At 40.6% G+C, this 20105-nt stretch overlaps 1 protein-coding gene across 1 annotated transcript in view; it reads right to left on the bottom strand.

Annotated features, from left to right (window-relative positions):
- The window catches only part of PKN2 (protein kinase N2), a 162134-nt gene that overhangs the window by 21854 nt on the left and 120175 nt on the right, over nt 1-20105 (bottom strand). The window contains exons 7-11 of the mRNA XM_089668904.1: nt 17930-18115; nt 10066-10175; nt 1541-1684; nt 369-444; nt 90-264 (exon numbers count right to left, since the gene is read on the bottom strand). Coding sequence (XP_089525030.1) covers nt 90-264; nt 369-444; nt 1541-1684; nt 10066-10175; nt 17930-18115 — 691 coding nt within the window. The remainder of the gene's footprint in view (nt 1-89; nt 265-368; nt 445-1540; nt 1685-10065; nt 10176-17929; nt 18116-20105) is intronic.

Genomic DNA, 20105 nt, shown 5'->3' with positions numbered 1-20105 from the left:
GAACTTTATAAGTGTAATGACAAACATTCTTTGATGCAGGTAGGTGCAGTAAAGTATATCAATTTCAGAGAGCATAACAAAGCACATACCTCACTGACGGTGATAGCTCCACGCTCTGTGGGTCCACAACCTGCACTGCAGCAGGAACAGTAACCTGAGGGCTGTAAGTGCCAGAGTGATTAACTGTGGGAATTGCCCTTCTGACAAGTCGTCCCCATGTGGCAATGTTAATGTTCATCTGTGGCGCTCGGAGGAATGTTTTTCCTGTTAACAATGAATAAGTGATAAAAGCAGAGAACCACATCACTGAAGGCCATCAAAATCTACTGATGACAAGTACTTCTCTGCAGCTTAAAAATATATATTACCTTGTTGCTTTGAAAAAATCTTTTTCTGTCTCTGGAGTTTTGGTCTTCTTTCAATAACGGGATTGAAAAAGGTTACCTGTGCATAAAAGGAAAGCAAAATTAACCATCTGGATTCACTTTAAGCGAATGTTGCATTTACCATAGAAAAATATCATTAAAATTGCGTAACAGTCTATTAACAGGTTTAATACTCTGATTGATCCCCTACACCACTGTTAAGCATGATTGGTAAGGAGAATTCAGGCAATTCAGATGTTGACTGAATGATATTCATGCAGCAGATCATTGCACAAAGTAACACTGAAATATAGCTACATATACAGTCCACTTTGTCCCATAATCATTTCACTCTCTCCTCCATTCAATGAAAGAAGCCAAAACATTTATTATAGCAAGCAGTAAGTAGGCAATCATTCTGAAGGGTGCAAAAGCAATACTCATGGCATGCAAAGCTCTGAAGCCATGAATATAAAACTAGATTGAAACTAAAAAGTTTTGCTTTTAAAAAGAATCTACAGATCTAGAAAAATGTGTTAACGCATATGCGTTTCTGATGAGTTACCAGTGCGTTTTCTGATTGGAATGCACATATGAAACATGGACGTGAGACTCAAAGCACAAAAAACAAAAAAACAAAACAAAAAAAAAAAAACACTGCAACTGCTGTGCATTTTAGATGAACGTTTGATGCATTTTCCATTTATTTTAATAGGGATCTGTGTTTCTAAAAAGCTAAAATGATGTAGCATGCAGAACTTTTTCAAAATGCACTGCACCAGCAGAGTAGTAGTGTGAAGAGTCCCACAGGATTTAAAGAGAAATATTTTGTTGTATTTTTAGCAAGGTAAAAAAACAGAACAAAAAACCCATCAGTGTGAAAGAGCCCTAAACCAAACCAAGACAAGCACTACACCCAACCAGCTCTGGAAGGGGGGGGGGGGGATTAGAGTATCTTTACAGTGAACAGATACAAATTTTTTACTTGATTGTAGGCACTACTTATAATATACTGTAACCCTTCCTCATAGACCGGAAGCTTCTTCTGATCCTCCAGCAGCATTAGCCTTGGCAGCCAAGATATGATTTTACAGTCAAGGAATTGTGGTTATAAACACACAAGAGAGCCTGCAGTTGGAGAGCAGCTACTAAGTGTTTACTCTCCAAGTTCTCACCTCTGCAAAGAGTGTGCCCTGTGGCTCCAGGTACAGACACATGCCATGTCTCTGGTTGTCTAGGAAATCTTCTAACCTCAGAAACTTCACAGCACACAAAGATCGCCAGTCTCTCCAGAACACAGAAATCTCCAATTCTCGGGACTAAAAAGAAAAGAAGCATACAGGTTTAAAACAGACCATAGAATCTCTATTATAAATGAGAGATTTTCTACAAAACAAACGAGGCGATTCAATAAAGGTATTTGTGACACTTTTCGGTCAGCAAGTCTAAGTAGTTAAAAGCTTTGCGCCAAATTCAACAAAACCCTGCAACAATTTAATTTCAAGTACCGATGCGTGCAACAAGTTCAAGTAATTCTTATTTGTGGCTCTGTTACTGTATGGCACTTTTCTAGCAGCAAATTCATACAGAAACACTGCCATATTGGTGGGAAGGAAGGTGGAGGTAACGAAGACCTTTCCTTGTTGGGAGTAAATTGTCGATTGTGCCTTATGAGTATTGTGTCACATCGAAGACAATTTTGCATCAAAATTTGTCTTTAAAGCAGTGTTAAACCGAAAAGCTAACATTATATTGCAGCATACCAATTCTAAGAAGTGATGGCTGCATTCGTTTTTGTTTTAGGCTTTTATTTTCATCTGATCAACCAGCAAGTCTGCAAATGTTTTTTCAAAAGAACAGCCTTTTCAGCTATTCAGCGGAATGTATCAGTTTGCATGGGCGAGACAAATCACTTAAAACTGGTATGGGTGATTAAAATGATCAGCTTTTGAGACAAAATCTTTATTCCAAAAGAAAAAAAAAAAAAAACTGGTGTAGCCGATTATAAAAGTGTGAGCTGGAGTTTGGCTTCAATTTGTTAGCAATTCTAAATCTGCTAATGCCTTTCCCATTAACCTCTCCCCAGACTGACAATGGTGCTGTCTGCTGTGCCCCCTGTACTCAGTCCTCCAGAGTGGTGTCTCACTAATACAGGAGGTGTATTACTGGCCAGATCACCAGGTGAAAACAGAGGGGAAAAAGCCAGAGAAGAAAACTGAAGCTACCACATCTAATGATTGGAGGAAAGCTGCAGTAGAATACATTTTTGGTTCTGGGTTTAATACCGCTTTAAGCTGCTCTGTAAATATTTGATATATTTCGATTACTCTCCAAATACTCTACCTGTAAAACTCCCCCACTTTGACAGAGTTGCTGCAAGCATCTCTGTCAAAGTTGTGACAGATGCATATACTCCCAAGGTGTACACAAATCTATTATATGTTTTTGCCCTGCCACAAGTAAGAGTTCTAAAGAGTATGTACAGTACTCTTTATGAATTCCAGGGATTGGGTTTTCTTTACCAGTACAAGTAATTTAAAAATATACAAATAGGGAAGTCAATCACTTCCACTGTTAATACAGTAATCTGAAGCAGTGTTATTACAATGCAGCTATGGCTTGGAACGCCAATCTGTGTAAGAAGAGCAGTTGGGAGGTGTTAAACCCAAGGCTAGAATCACTTTTTTTTTTTTTTTTAATTTAAATATTTATTAAATTTTTCATATAAATACAAATACCCAAAAAGGGAAACAATTCACATATAAATAGGCATTTATAACATTTCTACATTTCCCCTTCTAAAAACGCTTTTCTTTCCCATCCCACCCCAACCCTTCCCACCCCTCCTCCCCCCTCTGCAGACTCTAACCCATTCTAATCTCTCGAGGCATTATTACTTTTTAGCTAACATCCTAGTTCATAGTTTCCTATATTTCTCTTTCAATCTTGCTTTTTCCCACTTTTCCCATCTCATATAATAACCTCCCATGCTATCTTCCTGCATATGGTATGATCTTTCCATTCTACCTATCTGGTTTACTCTATTAATCCAGTCTTCCTCCTTCGGTACCTAACTTTTCTGCCAAAACTTGGGTATCAACCCTTTCGCCGCATTTAAGAAGTAGCAGACGCCTGAGTTTTTGTATTTATTTACAGATGTCTCCACATTATGTAGGAGGCACGTCGTTGGGTCTAACCCTATGTCAATTTCAGTTATTTCTTCAATCAATTTGACTATTACCTTCCAAAAAACCTGGATTTTCGGACATTCCCACCATATGTGAAACACCGTGCCTATCTCTCCACATCCTCTCCAACACTTTTTTGAATTTTCCCCATTCATCTTGTGCTCAACACTCGGTGTAATGTGCCATCGTGTCATACACTTATAATTAATCTCAACCTCTCTCATACGAACATTCTCGTGTATCAATCTAAACATCTTTCTCTGTTTGTCCTCGTCAAACCCAACTTCCATGTCCCTTTCCCATTTTGTTATAAAACTTAAACTTTGTGTTTGTGTCTAATTCTGTGAGTATTCTATAGGTTTTTGAAATACCGTGCTTCCCATCCCTTCGTGTTTCTAACAGCCTTTCAAACATATTCCACTCCTGTTTTAATCTCAGGGGTTTCGGGAGGTTTCCAATAAAACATTTCAATTGATGATATTTCCACTCATCTATTCTAATAAAGATATCTCCCTTGTTCTCTATTAATTCTTTAAGTGATCTCAATTCCCCCTCCACCAGAACATCTCTCAGTTGGGTATCCTCCTTTCTAAACCATCTCCCCGATATCTTATCCTTTCCCGGGGGAAAGTACTCAGTGTTTGTGAGAGGCATTAGTGTAGAATTAAATTCCCATTTCATGTTTTTGTGTAAATTGTCCCATACCCTTAAAACATTTAAAGTGTAAATACTTGTGCTTTCTTTAATTCCTCTAAACTGTGCTGGAACCCATATCATCTGACTCAATCTAATTCCACTAAGATCATTTTCAATTGTTACCCAACTTTTCCCCTTATGGTTATATGTCCAGTCATATATTCTTGCTAAAACCACTGCTTTATAATATCTCTTGACATCTGGTAGACCCAATCCCCCTTTCTCTTTAGTCCTACTCAATGTTTCATATGCTATTCTAGGTTTTATATTCTTCCATATGTATCTTAACATTTATTTTATTATCTTAAAAAAGGCCTCTGGAATTTTAATTGGTACCATTTGAAATCTATACAATATTTTAGGCATAATTACCATTTTGACTAGGTTTATACGTCCTATCCAGGATGGGTTTCCTCCTTCTAGTCTTTTTAAATCTTCCCTGATCTCATTTATCAAAAAAATATAGTTTAATCTATACAAATGCTTAGATGAGGCAGTGAGTTTTATTCCTAGGTATTTTATCTCTTTTTCTCTCCATATAAAGGGGAATTCTTTTTGTAGTTTTTCTTTTTCATTCTTTGATATATTAATATTCAAGATCTCTGTTTTCGTTGGATTAATTTTTAGATTTGATAGTTCACCGTACTCCTTCAGAATCTTCATTATATTTGGGAGAGTTATTAGGGGATTCCCCACATAGAACAATAAGTCGTCCGCAAAGGCCGCTACTTTATGTTCTCTAGTTTCTATCTGAATTCCCTTTACCGCTCCACTGTTCCTTATTATTGACAACAGAGGTTCGAGTGACAACACATATAGTAAAGGGGACAGTGGGCAACCCTGTCTTGTTCCATTAGACATTCCAATGGGTTCTGATCTCTTCCCATTTACCGTGATGATTGCAGTAGGCTCCCTATATAATTTACTTATCCACTCACGCATTCTATCACCTATCCCCAGCACTTTTAAGTTGTCCATCATAAAGCCCCAGTCCACTCTATCAAATGCCTTCTCTGCATCAATTGACAAGAGCACCACCGGGGCTTTCCCTTTTCTACTTTTCTGAATAAGCATCAGGGTTCTCAAGCCGTTATCTCTACCCTCTCTCCCAGGTACGAAGCCCACCTGATCTCCATGGATCCGTTCAGGCATTAGATCTTTCAACCTGTTTGCTAAAACCTTTGCATACAGTTTGGTATCTGTGTTCAATAATGAAATAGGTCTATAGCTGGAGCACTGAGATGGGTCTTTTCCCTCCTTATGAATAAGTACTACATGGGCCTGTAAAGATTCTCTCCTCACTTCCATCCCACCTCCCAGAGCATTCATATACTTTTCCAGCTTGGGTAACAGCACTTCACTAAATTTCTTATAGTACTTAACTGTATAGCCATCTGGGCCTGAGCTTCCCCCCCCCCCTGTGCTTCTTAATGCTGTTTTAATTTCTTCCTGGGTAATTTCCACATCCAAGGAGTTCAACTGTGCTTCACTTAGTTTTGGTAATCCCGCGTTTTTTAAATATATCATCTTTTTTTCTTTGATTCCCTCTTGAGCTTCTTTTAGAGGACCTTGGGGACTAATATTATATAGCTTTCTGTAATACTCCGTAAACACTTTAATAATCTCTTTAGTTGAGTGGACCGACTCCCCCTTAGGACTTTTTATCTTTTCTATATAGTTCCTATTTTTCTTTTTATTCAAGGCTCTCATTAGGTATTTTCCTGGTCTATCTCCCCATCTATATCTCTCGTTTAATACCCTGTTGTATACTCTTCTCCTCTCTTCTTCCATCAACCTCTCTAGCTCATCTTTTTTATCCGATAACTTCTGTCTCGTATCTTTTGTTATTTTCTTCTTGTGGATCTGCTCCAAGTCCAGTATTTCTTTTAGAAGCCCACTGACCCTCTCTCTTCTTTCCTTTTTCTTCCTTGCTCCTGCCGCGATCAAGATTCCTCTTATAAATACCTTATGACTTTCCCAAACTGTAGCTATCGACACCTCCTTTGTTTCGTTCTCCTGAAAATACACCCTAATCTCTTTCTCGATTTTCTGAACTAAATCCTCGTCCAGAAGAAGAGCCTCATTTAACCTCCACCCTAATCCTCCAGTCCACCTTCTTCCCCATCCCATTTTCATTACGACCGGGGCATGATCCGAGAACGTTCTTGTCTCTATGTCAATTTTAACCAGATGATCTATAAGTTGATGGTCTATTAAGATGTAATCTAATCTCGAGTATATCTCATGTGCATTAGAGAAGAAGGTATAGTCTCTGTCTTTCATATGCATTATTCTCCAGATGTCCACTAGTTGATATTCATGCATCACTTTCTTCAAAGCTCTCAGAGACCTACTCCCCTCTCTTTGCACAGAAGAGGTGTTATCCTTTTGTGGGTCCATACAGAAATTTAGGTCTCCTGCAACTATCAAACGCCCTTTTTTAAATTCCATCAATTTTTTCATCAGACCCCTCATATACGTCTCCGGGTTTTTATTAGGGCAGTATATATTGGCTAAAGTACACTCAATCCCCTGAAGCCTACCTTTTAAGAATAAAAACCTCCCCTCCGGATCGGTTCTTCTATCCTCCAGCTCAAATCTCATATTCTTTGCCAAACCTATTGCCACCCCTTTTGCTCTTTTAATTGGAGAGTCTGCGTAATACCATATTGGGGAGTGTTTGGATTTCAATTTCACATTTGCCTCTATCTCAAAGTGCGTCTCCTGTAAAAATACCACTGACGTTGCCCTATGATGCAACTCCTTAAACAACCTAAATCTCTTCCCTGGACAACTCAACCCGTTCACATTATAGGTTATAAACTGTATTTCTTCCATCCTTCCCAATTCGCTCCATCTCTCTTCCAATTAACCTCTTCCTCTTTATCCCTACTGTCATGCAGAGTATTAACCCAGTACCTCCTCCCCTCCCTCCCTCCAACCCGACTCTCATCCCCCCCCCCTCCCCCCATCCCTCATTCTTTTTTTCCTCCCTACCCATTTTTAGGCTTAAATACTGCCTATAAATCATTTGTGGATCTATTTCCACCGCTGATTAAATGCTTTGGGATTAAGCTCCACCCATGGCCGGCTATCCTCTCCTTCGACCTCCCCAGATCCCCTCTCTCTATCCACAGGAGAAATACAAAAACCTTTACTTTCCCCCTCAACCGAAGCTCCCGAGGGTTACCATTTCAACATATGTGGGGCCCAGGGGGTCGAGAGAGATAGGAGAGAAAAAAAAAAAATATTCTTCTCAATTTTCCCTCCCCTCTCTCCCCACCCCCAGGCCTCCCCTCCCCCCGGCCCTCTGCCAGTCCTCTTTTCTTGTATCTTCTGTTTCCCTTCTTTCTTTTTCTTCTTCTTCCCACCCCACTATCACCATTCTTTGCAGTTTCAGTCTGTCACAGAAATCCCTCAGTTCCTCCGGGTGTCTCAAATATGCTGTTACGCCATTTTTCCAGCCAATTAAACAAGCTGGGGTACCCCATCTTTACTGGACGTTCTGTTTTCTCATTTGTTCCAACAAGGGTCTCAGGGATCTCCTTCTCCATAGGGTCTCTGGTGTTAGGTCCGCAAAAATTTGGATTTTTAAGTCTCCATACTTAATTAATGCTCTTCCTTTAATCTTCCTCCATATCTCCTCTTTAACCCCAAATTTTTGGAACTGGACCACTGTATCTCTTGATCTTTCCTTCTCCACAGCTTGATTAAACTTTCCTATTCTAAACACTCCATCCAGTTTAATCCCGTCTGTTTCAGGTCTGTCTCTTATGGAGTTTAGAATTTGTACGACAAGATCATATAGTGATTCCCCTTTTACTTGCTCTGGAATTCCTCGAACTCTAAGGTTACATCTTCTTTCTTTATTTTCTTGAACTTCCATCCTATAGAGCAATTTTTTCTGGGTATTCTCCAAGTAAGTTATTTTTTTCTCTAGATTATCTATGGTTTGGGCCTGCTTTTTAACTTTTTCCTCTGTTTCTTCCACTCTCAATAGCAGGTGTCTTAGATCATTGCGCACAACTGTCATTTCTTGTTTTATCATTTTTTCCAAACTTTGAAACATTTGTCATCTCCTTTTTATTTGGCGCTTGTAGTTCACCGTCTACTTCTTTTTTTTCCAAGCCCTCTGTTGTTAGGTGGCTACCGCTACTATTCATACCCATTGATAATCTAGGACTGTTTCCCAGAGACATGTCCATATCCCCTTTTGCGTTTGCACCTTGGGCCCTTTCTGGCGTAATATTTCTTTGCGATGTAAATTTCTTTATCGTATCTATTTGAGATCCTTTGGGCCCTGTTCCCTTAGGACCTTTGTTCTTCATTTCCTCTAAAACTCTGATTTCTTCTCTTATTCTTTATATGAAATTGTATCAGTCCTTTAATTTTGTACACCAGACAGAACCTGCTAATATCCCATGTATTTTTACTCTCCTGGGACACCTGGAGCTCTTCTCATCTTCTCTTTCTTAGCCCAAAGAATCCTCCCCTCCTCTCCTTCACCCCTAGATTTTCCATATCACTCGGGGTTCCCCCACACGATAAGCCCCCAATAGCTCTCACTCACCCTTCTTCTCCCAGCAGTGACTCCGAGCTTGAGGTGTGGGGCCTTCAGAGCAATTCAGTCCAAGGGGGGATTCCTCTGGGTTTCACTCCTCTCCTCGTGCCCTTCATCCAGACTTTTCACCAGATAGCAGGGTGAATCCCTTCACTCTATTGGGTCACTCAGACCCAGAATCGATCAACTGGCCGTGGGGATTAAACACATGAGAGCCGGCGGCTCCCTCTTGCATCGGGAAGCCGGCCGGTTTCTTCCTCTCCCAGATAGCCTCCGAGGCTGGTCACGTGCTCCCACCATGTCACCTCGCCCCTCAGCCTCCTGGGTCTCTCCTCCGTAAGGCGCCGGGCGGACCAGCGCTTCACTGCCACCTCCGCCCTGGTCTCATCTCCGGCTTTCTCTCCTCTCCTGTACCGATCGACAGACTCCGGTGAGTCAATTCCCCATATCCTACTCCAGGTGGTCACTGGGGAGGTCGAATAGCGGCGCTTAGCAGGGAGCGATTGCCACATGCTCCCCACAGCCGCCATGTTCAGGCTTCTCCCTCCCCGGCTAGAATCACACTTAAGCAATCCATTGCTGTGCACTGAAGTGGTATTAAACCCAAAACCAAAAATGTAATATATTGTAGCTGGCTAATCCTTAGATGTGGCGGCTACACTCGTTTTTTTCCCCTCGGTTTTCACCTGGTTTCACACCAGTAACACACCTCCTATATTAGAGTGCCTCCACTCTGAGTGAAGGAGCATGGGGACACCTTTGGAAAGCAGCAGTGTCAGTCTGGGGGAGGGAAGCATTAGATTTAGATACACTGTAATTAAAGCCAAATGTTGGGTTGAAAACGGTTTTAAGTCACTGTAAATGTGTGTTAACCTTTCTTGTATTAAAGTATCTCATTGCTTTGAAATGGGTTGCCAATGCACTGAAACAGATGACGAAAAAAAAATCATGATAGTTTTTAGCAACACTGCATACCATAAACACAGTATGCACACTGTAGAGTACTGCATGTTAGGGACACCACTAAATGAATCGCACTGCATATATGTTACGTATGTTACAGTAACCTTTTTATAATTGTCATAGCAGACTGACCCTTAAAACCTTCAAGTAATGTGAAAGACCTTAGGCTCTGTAAGATTATACATTTTATAAAAAGTGCAATGTGCTTGAATTTAAACAAGGTAATTATATGATATTAAAAATTCTATTCAATGTAAATCAGGGGCACTGGATTTGTCAATACTATACGCACTCTGTCCAGCTCCAACGTAAACTTCTGGTCCCATGATTGGTTTGAAATAGGTTTCCAGTTGGTCTGCCCGACTACGGTATTGTCCAGCTTCAGAACAGCACAGACCTCATCTGTAAGGAAATTATTGCAACTGAGCTTAAAAGGCTAAGAGGATTGCAGGAAACAAAAAGCTTCACTGTTAAACCCACAACAAAATATCTGCTTAAGAAAAGATTAGATGCATTTTTTTTTTGTAAAGAGCCTGGTGCATGAACAAATGAAATGGTCTTTGGGTTTCATTACTAATTATGTGGGGTTTTACGCAAAATTCAGTAGATGATGTTAAAACCTCTAGTCTGCTTAAGAACATGCCTGAAGATGCCTGAAGCTCTCTTAAATGTAATGTATTATAATGAAAGAAATATTTTGCATACTTTATAGATCGAAGTTTAGCTTGTTTGTTTTTTTTTTTAAATACAAAAAACACACACTTTTAGAAATAGAAGTGTTAATTTATTTTTAGCGATTAACAAAAACACAACGATGCCAAGTAAATTAACAGAAGATAAATCCAAATAAAAACAGTATTTGGTGCGACCACCCTTTACCTTCAAATCAGCATCAATTCTTCTAGGTATACTTGCATTCACTTTTTGAAGGAACTCGGCAGGTAGGTTGTTCCAAACATCTTTGAGAACTAACCAACTAACCATGGATCTTTTGTCGATGTAGGCTGACTCAAATCCTTGTCTCTTCATGTAATCCCTGACAGGCTCCATGATGTTGAGATCAGGTCTTTGTTGGGTGCTAAACCATCACACTTGCAGGGCTCCTTTACACTGAAGATAGCTCTTAATGACATGGCTGAATGTTTGGCCCCAAATTTATTCTGCAACAGGTTAATGACTCCAATCACATGCCTACCTGGTGGTATTGTATGATGGATAAAGTATCTGCCTGTGTCTCTCAGCAATTAGGACAATAATGATCCTGACCAAATCTCCAACTTCATTTGTAGAAAAGCAGCCCCAAACTTGCAAGAAACCTCCACCATGCTTCCCTGTTGCCTGCAGACACTCATTGTACCGTTCTCCAGCCCTTTGGCTGTAGCAAAGGACAGTTTGTTAGCAAATAGTTCAACCATTGACTTGTCAGTCCAGAGCACCTGCCATTTTTGCATAGAACATGGAAACATGGCCAAGCGACTAAACTACACACAACAACTACACACAAAACATATGAACTGAGGTGCAGAAAAATGACAGCAGGTGCTCTGGACGGACAAGTCAAAATTTTAACCATTTGGCTGTATGAAAGGGGCAGCCTACATTCACAGAAGATCTGTGGTTAGTTTTTCAAGATGTTGGGACAACCTACCTGCAGAGTTCCTTCAAAAACTGTGCAAGTGTACCTAGAAGAACTGAAGGTAAAAGGTAGTCACACCAAATATTGATTCGATTTGGAATTCTCTTCTGTTCATTTATTGTCCAGTTTGCTAATTGATAAACTATTAACACTTCACACTGCTTAAGACTTCTGCACAGTAATGTTTATATATATATATATATATATATATATATATATATATATATATATATATATATATATATATATATATATATATGAACCACTTGGAATTAACTGGTTTTCTACAGTAATTTGCCATAAAGTGTGATCTGATCCTCAAGTCACAACAGATCAACACAATGTACCCAATGCGAAGGGGAAGATCCACAAGCAGTGAAGCCGCTAGAGACACGAAGACCGGTGATGAACAGGTTTGGGTGATGATAGCGGTGAATCCTTGGAAAGGCAAGAGTCTCAGCAGCTACAGGGACACTGAAGATTCTCTTTAAGCTAATATACAATTCTAATTTCTTGTGCCTTTATTGAACACACCTATTAAAAACATTCAGTGCTGGTGGAACAAGTAAGCAAACGACTAATTACTTCAACAACAGCTAATTGGAGTCAGTAGTTTGCACACCTGGAGTCCAATTAATAAAATTAGTTTGGAGGTGTGGTTTAAACCTTTCACTGAAACAGCCTTTTTTGCACATGTTTAAAAAATTTTTAGGCCTGAAGATTACACAAGACAAGACATCTTCACATTGGGTACCTTGTCCCCTAGAGGTTTAAATGATGACCTGGAGATTCATACTCTTATTTAGTCACCAGAAAGTACGAATACAATTAGTGACCTCTACTGTTCCACCCCAATTTTAGGTTGCGATTCAAATACATTTGATGTATCTAGTGTATTGAATGTGTTTGAAGTATGTATATATATATATATATATGTATACATAATTTATATATATATATTCTCTATATTCAGCATTACATATACTGTTATCAACAGAAATGTTCTGAGTGTAGGGAATATGGTTATTTAGTATTAGCCCTGATAGTAATAATAATTGTTCCACTCACTGCTTCATACTATAAGGATACATCTGCCCCCCTGGTTTTTTTTTTTTTTTTTTTTTTTTTTTTTTTTTTTTTCCTTCTGCACATGCGCAGGTTAGGTCCACGCATGCGCAGTTAGGAGCATGGAGCAGTAGCGTGCGTTCCACAGGGTAAACCAGCAAGCAATGAGGGAAGTTCATGTCCTCCCTATGCAGCTGACTACAAATCCCCTTCATCAATGGATCGGGAAACGCATGCAGCTGCCTGGTGATATTTAGTTATATATATAAAATATACACAGCATCAGGATTGAAGGGGGAGTGTGGATGTATACGTCTGCGAGTGTGTAAATGTATATACATGTGGATCTAAGAGCTCTGATCTAATCCTCTTCATTATCTGATCATGAAACGCATGCAGTTGCCTGGTAGTAGAAAATACAAAAAACACACAGCTCTGGGTTGAAGGTCTGAGTGTGGGTGGATTTGACTATATGGTTGGACATATATATATACATGGGGTTGTGACACTATGGACACTTAACCATCAAAATATCCGGTGATTAACAATCTGTATTAAGAACTTATGATTATTGTCACATTGATCGCTATATTTCCATCCAGCGTTATGACAAGTCCTCTGGATGAAGTATCCATGGGACACATTGTGCACTAATGCAACACGGAACATGACAATGTTTCATAACTGTGGAAGACCATTATCTCCTCTGGTGTCATAGTCAAATTGAGGGATTAGATGCACACCAAGTGGCGTATGCAATATATGGTTGTTTTTTTTTTTTTTTTTTTTTTTTTTTTTTTTTTATATATATATATATATTTTTAAGATATATATTTTATATAGGTTTTTTATGTTCTCTATGTATTTTATGTATTTTATTCATTTTATAATTTATATGTTATATCTCTCTCTAATGGCATTGTAAACATTGATGGTTAGTTTATGAGATTTTGGCCCCTCCTACTATCCTGAGACTGCCCAACCCGGGTAGGGAGGGCCTATTTTTAGTCCAGAGATATGGGTATATATAGGAGGGTGCACGTATGGTTCAGTTAGCTCTGAGGAAGAAGGGACTCCCTTCGAAACGCGTCAGCTGTACTGAACACCTATTCCCCTGATGGGACTCATGTTATCTTCAAGTCCCTGAGAGGACTTACATGCCTGATTTTATTCGCTGTTTGTGAGTATGTTCTTTACAAGTAATAAATTTTGGTCGCTGAGGTAATGCGCAAGGCTGGTGCGCTTCTTGTTTTTTATTTCATTTTACAGTGCTGATTGGGCTTCCCCAGCCTTGGTTTGGAGCTGCACAGCCCTTTATGCAGTGGTGTTCGTTCTCCCCAGGCCTGGTTCCATCTTGTGCCACCTGTCTGAGTCTTGGAGCGCAGGAGAATTCTTTTTCGTTTTTCCATGATTACACAAGACACCCAGAACATTATATATTTCCTGAAAGCAGACACCCTAGGAAGATAAACAGTGGTAGTTCCAATTTCTTACGTCCCACGATATTAACCCAAAACTCCAGGGAAGAAAAAAAAACAAATTAAACACGCACGCACGCACACACTAAATTGAATTTTAGGGAAAACAAATGCAATAAATTACCCAAATTTTGGTAAAATATAAAAAGAGTTTGTGAAGAGTAAATAGATACCAAACATGGCAAACCTTAAATTTCTGTGAAGTTGTCACTATTTCATAGGTGCAGACACTTCAGAACCCCTTACAGGTCATCAGTTTGGTGTTATGAAGGTCTTGTGCTAGACTTACTGCTCTCACTCCGGCGTGCACGTCGATATGTAATGTGTGTCGCAATCGACATTTTCACACGTAGGCGCTCTGACGTGTGAGCTTATGTTCATATGTGCGTTTACGTGGGGGTGGGTTTGCTCAATTCTTTTTAATTTTATTTTTTAAGAGGGATTTTTGTTGCAACAAAAAAACATTTTTTTTTTTACTTCACTTTTTTTCCCCCCATCACATAGGGGACACAAAAGTGATGATTTTTAGGTTACAAGCTCTTTGAGACATGCAGGGTCTAAAAAAACACTGCATGTCTCCTCTGGGCTTCACGCAATGTATCGCAATGCACACCGCAATACATTGCTTCTCGGGTGTGCTAGCCAAGAAAGTGACAGCGGTAACCGAAAGTCACATGCGTCGCCTTCTGGGTCACAGCAAGAAGGAGAAAAGTGGAGTTCGTCCACTCTCCTCTTCCCCCTCAATCCACCAGCACCCACCATGGTGCTCTCCAGGCCCGCAGATGGGCAAGCAGGATGCATGGAGGGAGTGTGTACACAAGGGGCACCGGTACCAAGGGGCAGTGGAAGAGATCAGCAGTGCAGCCACCCAACTGCTTCCACCTGACAGGCAGGAGTCTGCCTGTCAACTTTGTGCACAAATCCTGCTGCAGCCACTGGATTATGTATAAACCCCCCCCAGTCAGGTCCGTATGACGTACAGACCGGGTGGCAAAATGATTAAAGCTACTTTGATAAAGACACTCAAAACATTTTAAGATTGCTGTTCATAAAAAGCAGCAGTTGATGTGAACCATGCCTCACAAAAAGGAGCAATCAGAAGACATATGATCAAGAGTAGCTGATCTGCATAAGGCTGTATAGGGATACAAAGCAATCTTAATGTTTTTAGGCATTCGTCAGTCGACAAGTAGACAAATTGTCTATAAATGGAGACAGTTTAGAACTGTCGCTACTCTTCCAAGTGGTGGGCACCCTGCTAAGAGGACTCCCAAGGCACAACATAAAATCCTCAATGAGATAAAGAATCACCAACAGACTTACTCTTTAAGTCTTTGAACAGGCAAGGTATCCACAAAACACCACAGAGGAAGCTGCTACTCTCAAAACATCAACCCAACGGTGAAGTATGTTGGAGGGAACATCATGATTTGTGCTTGCTTTGCTGCCTCAGCGCCTGGACCACTTGCCAACATTGAGGAGAAAATTAATTCCCAAGCTTACAAAGATATTCTACAGGATAATGTCTGGGTGGCTGTCTGCCAGCTGAAACTTAGAAGTTAGGTGATGTAGCAGTACAATGACCCTAAGCATTGACATAAATTCACCAGAGTGGCTTCAGAAAGAAAGAAAAAAAAAATCTGCCTTTTGAAGTGGCCCAGTCAGAGCTCAGACCTCATCTCCCATAGAGATGCTGTGGAATGACCTAAGGAGTGCTACTCACATCAGCATCATACAAATGTGTCTGAGCTGAATTGGTTTTGTAAAGAGGAATGGTCAAAAATTCCTCCTGAATGTTGTGCAGGTCTGATCCAGAGTTACTGAAAGTGCTTGCTTGAAGTCACTACTGCCAAAGGAGGTTTGACCAGCTATTAATGCCAATGGCTCACTTAGTTTTTCCTCCAGCACTGTGAAAATTTAACCACTTGACCTCCAGAGGATTTACCCCCCTTAATGACCAGGCCTCTTTTTGCTACTCGATGCTGCACTAATTCAACTGATAATTGCGCGGTCATGCAATGCTGCACCCAAACGAAATTTACGTCCTTTTTTTCACACAAATAGAGCTTTCTTTTGGTGGTATTTGATCACCTGTGCTCTATCTTTTACGCTATAAACAAAAAAAGGCCAAAGATTTTGAAGAAAAACGATATTTTTTACTTTCAGCTATAAAAAATATATAGTAAACTCAAAGTTGGTTATAAATTTAGGCCAAAATGTATTCTGCTACATGTTTTTGGTAAAAAAAAATCCCAATAAGTGTATATTGATTGATTTGTGTGGAAGTTATAGCGTGTACAATTATGGTATAGATACTGCAATTTATGCCATTTTTTGCTATACAGCGCTGCGCTAGTTTAACGAACAATTGCGTGGTCATGCAATACGGTACATAAATGAAATTTACAGCTTTCTTTCGGTGGTATTTGATCGCTTGTGTGGTTTTTATTTTTTGCGCTATAAAAAAAGGCTGACAATTTTGAGGAAAAAAAAACAATATTTTGGACTTTGCTATAAAACATGTCCAGTAAAAAAAAAAATAAAGAGAATCAAATTTAGTCATAAATTTCTGCCAAAATGCATTCTGCGACATGTCTTTGCTAAAAAAAAAACAAAAAAAACCCCCAATACGTGTAAATTAATTGGTTTACGTGAAAGTTATAGCATTTACAAATGGCGGAAAAGATACTGGGATTTTTAGTTTTTTTTATACTAATAATAGCAGCGATCAGCGACTTATGGCGGGACTGCGGCGGACATTCTGACATTGGGGTCACTGACATCCCCAGTGACACCAATACAGTGATCAGTGCAAAAAAAAAAAAACAAACAAAAAAAAAAAACACACTGACACTGTACTAATGGCACTGGGGAGGAAGAGGTTAAGTTTATTATTCAGGGAAAGGGTTAACTGTGTGAGGGGAGTGTTTTACTAGGGGGCGGGGGTGTGTACTGCAGGGAACACCGCTGATCGGGAGAGAGGAACTCTTCTGTCCCAATCAGCGTGTCCTGGAGCTGTCAGGGAACTGACAGAAAGCACAGCTACTGCAGCTGTGCTCTGTCAGCAATTTTTGCCGGGACATAACCGGTAACAACCGGCTGTGACCCGGCGACTGACATCCGCGGCTGTGATCGGCGGGACAGGTAGGGCGGCGGCGCACCTCCTATCTGGTTTTAAAACGTGTTTTTGCCCAGCCGTGCCGCCCTGCCGCCGTATTTATACAGTGGCTGGGTGGCATGTGGTTAATGAATGTGTTCAATAAAGACATGAGACATTAATTTTTTTGGGTCTTATCATCCTAAAATGGATAAGTTCACCTTTCGTAACATGATACACCCATATTCAAGGTGTAACATGTTATAAGCGGACTGGCCTCCGCTCCCCACTTGACAGCGAGAGAGGGATCTTCTGTGGAGCGCCATGGTAGTTCATTCATTCAAACTGTCAGTATACCTGCTTGCTCGCACATCCCGTATGGGCAAGCAGATAAATGGACAGATCTGCAGGAGACCCGCATGGCACCAGCGTTCTGCTGATCACTGGTGCAATGCTTTACAGACTCCTGCAGACAAAAATAAATGCACTTTTTTTTGCAAAAAAAAAAAAGTGCATTTATTATTCTTTACTTTAAGCACACTGTGGAGAGGTATTTGTTTTTGCAGTTAAAGAATGCCTCAAAACAGCAGTCATGTTCCTGGCAGAGAAACCCAATCAATTGTTTACACTACACGAAACAATAGGAACAAAGCAGATGCAATTTTATGAAGCCACCTACCTATACACAAAAAAAAGGGAAAAAAAACAACAAAAAAAAAAACCTATCCAAACTTTTTCAATACCACATCTCTTCTTAAAGAGCATGGTACCTTAAAGAGCAAGTGTTAAAAACTTTTCCATAAACACAACCTTCATAAGACACTAGGTGCCAAGTTAGTATAAAAGGAAACAGACAATAACAAGCAGAAAGCTACTGAACTGGAAAAGTCATCTGTCTTCAGGAGATTCCGACTGCTGACACTTTTATTTTTACTCGTCCTGCTCATGAAAGATGATCTGGTTTCACTTGGGCTCCAGCCTGGGAGGGTGGTGGTAGTGGCTTTGGACCTGCCAGGGACATTCTCCAGAATATCCTGGCATCCCATGAGTCGGACTTCCAGGGTACCTGTGGAATGCAGTCAATGAGTAAAGACAGCAGACAAACTTCCTCTTCAAGCCACAAATAAATGGCAATTGTCCAACAAGATTATCAAATGGTTAGTCTTAAAAATAACAAACGAAAAAAAAAAAACCTCCTCCTATGTGCAAGTAAATTCTTTGCATAGGTAATCTAAAAGCAGGATACTGTGCTTAGAATTTATGCATGTTCCACAGTGGAGTGATTTTTCTGTTCATTTACAATCAGTCCTACCAGCAACAGTGATTCAACCACTAATCTGTGAATCTGTAGAGAAGGCCATAGCAAGGATACTGAAGGGGAAACTTAGCAGCCACCTCTTGAAGAAATCCAAAGCACTAACTTAATTCGAGCATTTTAAGGTCTCATGCACACAGAGAGTTTTGCCCTGCTCTCCTAAGTTCCTTTTCCTCCTGGCAGTAGCATTTTGGTCTATGGACACATTTAGGTGCACACTAAGTGCATGGGCGTTAATTTAATTGGCCATAATAATTTACTCTGCCCAATGAAATTAAATGCTCAAGTGCTTGATGTGCCTAGCATTAAAGGAAAAGTTCACCTTTCGTAACATGTTACACTCATATTCAGGGTGTAACGTGATGATCAGACCTGCCCCCACTCCCAGTTGTGACAGCTTGTGAGGGATATTCTCCTCCCCTGCTAGCTGTCAAAAAAAAAAAAAAAAAAAAAGTGAATGAGAGACTACAAGTCCCAACAGCCTTAGCCTTATGGGCAAAACAAATATATTGACAGATCTGCATGGCACCAGTGATCTGCTGATCACTGGTGCAATGATTTATAGGCTCCAGCAGACAAATGCAAATTTTTTTACTGCATTAAAAAAATGTGCATTTATTATTTTTTTTAATAAAAAGGTGAACTTCTCCTTTAATGTGCCTTTTTTTCTGCCAAAACTCTGCTGTTCCTGGATGCGCTCTGGCAGGTTTTTTTCCGGTCTCTAAATGCCTATGTGTGCATGGACACACAAGCTAGCATGCTGGGGCATTTAGTGGCAGAAAATAAAAATAAAAAACCCGCCAGACTTCTAGCAGCAGCATTAAAAAGATCGTATGTGCATGAGGTTTTAAAATGTGTACAACATCTTTGTATTAGTATCATCGTTTCAATCTACACAGCATAGACATTTTAAAATGCACTCAGTTCAGTTAATGTGCAGAATTTAGAACTTCTGCAATAGGAGGTACCGTATTTTTCGCTCTAAGACGCATTTTTTCCCCAAAAAATATGGGGGAAAATGTCTGTGCGTGTTATGGAGCAAATACTGACCAGTCCTCCGTCACCGCCGCCGTGTTAGGGCCAGCGGCTGTCCCCTCCCACTGCAGGCTGTTACCGAAGTTCACCCTACCTTATTCCCTCTCAGCAGGCTGTCCCCGCAGCTCTTCATAGTAGGCAGTCCCCTCGCCGAACTCAGCAAGCTTGCTCTGCAGTCCGGTCCGCCCTGCAGGAGTAGGCCTGTCCTCGGAGCTCCTCCCCGCTCCTGGCATGTCTATGTACTGTGCTCCCTGCTCTGCAGTCCGGTCCGGTCTGCAGGTGTGGCCTGTCCTTTCAGCTCCTCCCCGCTCCTGGCATGTGTCCATAGTGCGCTCCCTGCTCTGCAGTCCAGTCCTATCTGCTGGTGTGGCCTGTCCTTGGAGCTCAGTGCGCCACCTGCTTTCTATAAGTTAAAAATGACAGGTGCTGGGAGTTGTAGTCCTTTTCCTTGATGTATGGTGTCAGATCATTTGATATTCTGGGGGGGAGGGGCCCTGTTGGGACTTTATATGATGTACTGTGTCCGCAGTCTCTGGTCATCTCCTGTACTGTGTCCGCAGTCTCTGGTCATCTCCTGTACTGTGTCCGCAGTCTCTGGTCATCTCCTGTACTATGTCCGCAGTCTCTGGTCCATCCCCTGTACTGTGTCCGCAGTCTCTGACCATCCCATGTACTGTGTCCGCAGTCTCTGACCATCTCCTGTACT

Source organism: Staurois parvus, unplaced genomic scaffold, assembly GCF_062004578.1.
Source record: "Staurois parvus isolate SC_StPar_1 unplaced genomic scaffold, SC_StPar_1.0 ptg000066l, whole genome shotgun sequence".
Classification (NCBI taxonomy): Eukaryota; Metazoa; Chordata; class Amphibia; order Anura; family Ranidae; genus Staurois; species Staurois parvus.
This window is presented reverse-complemented; position numbering and strand designations above follow the sequence as displayed.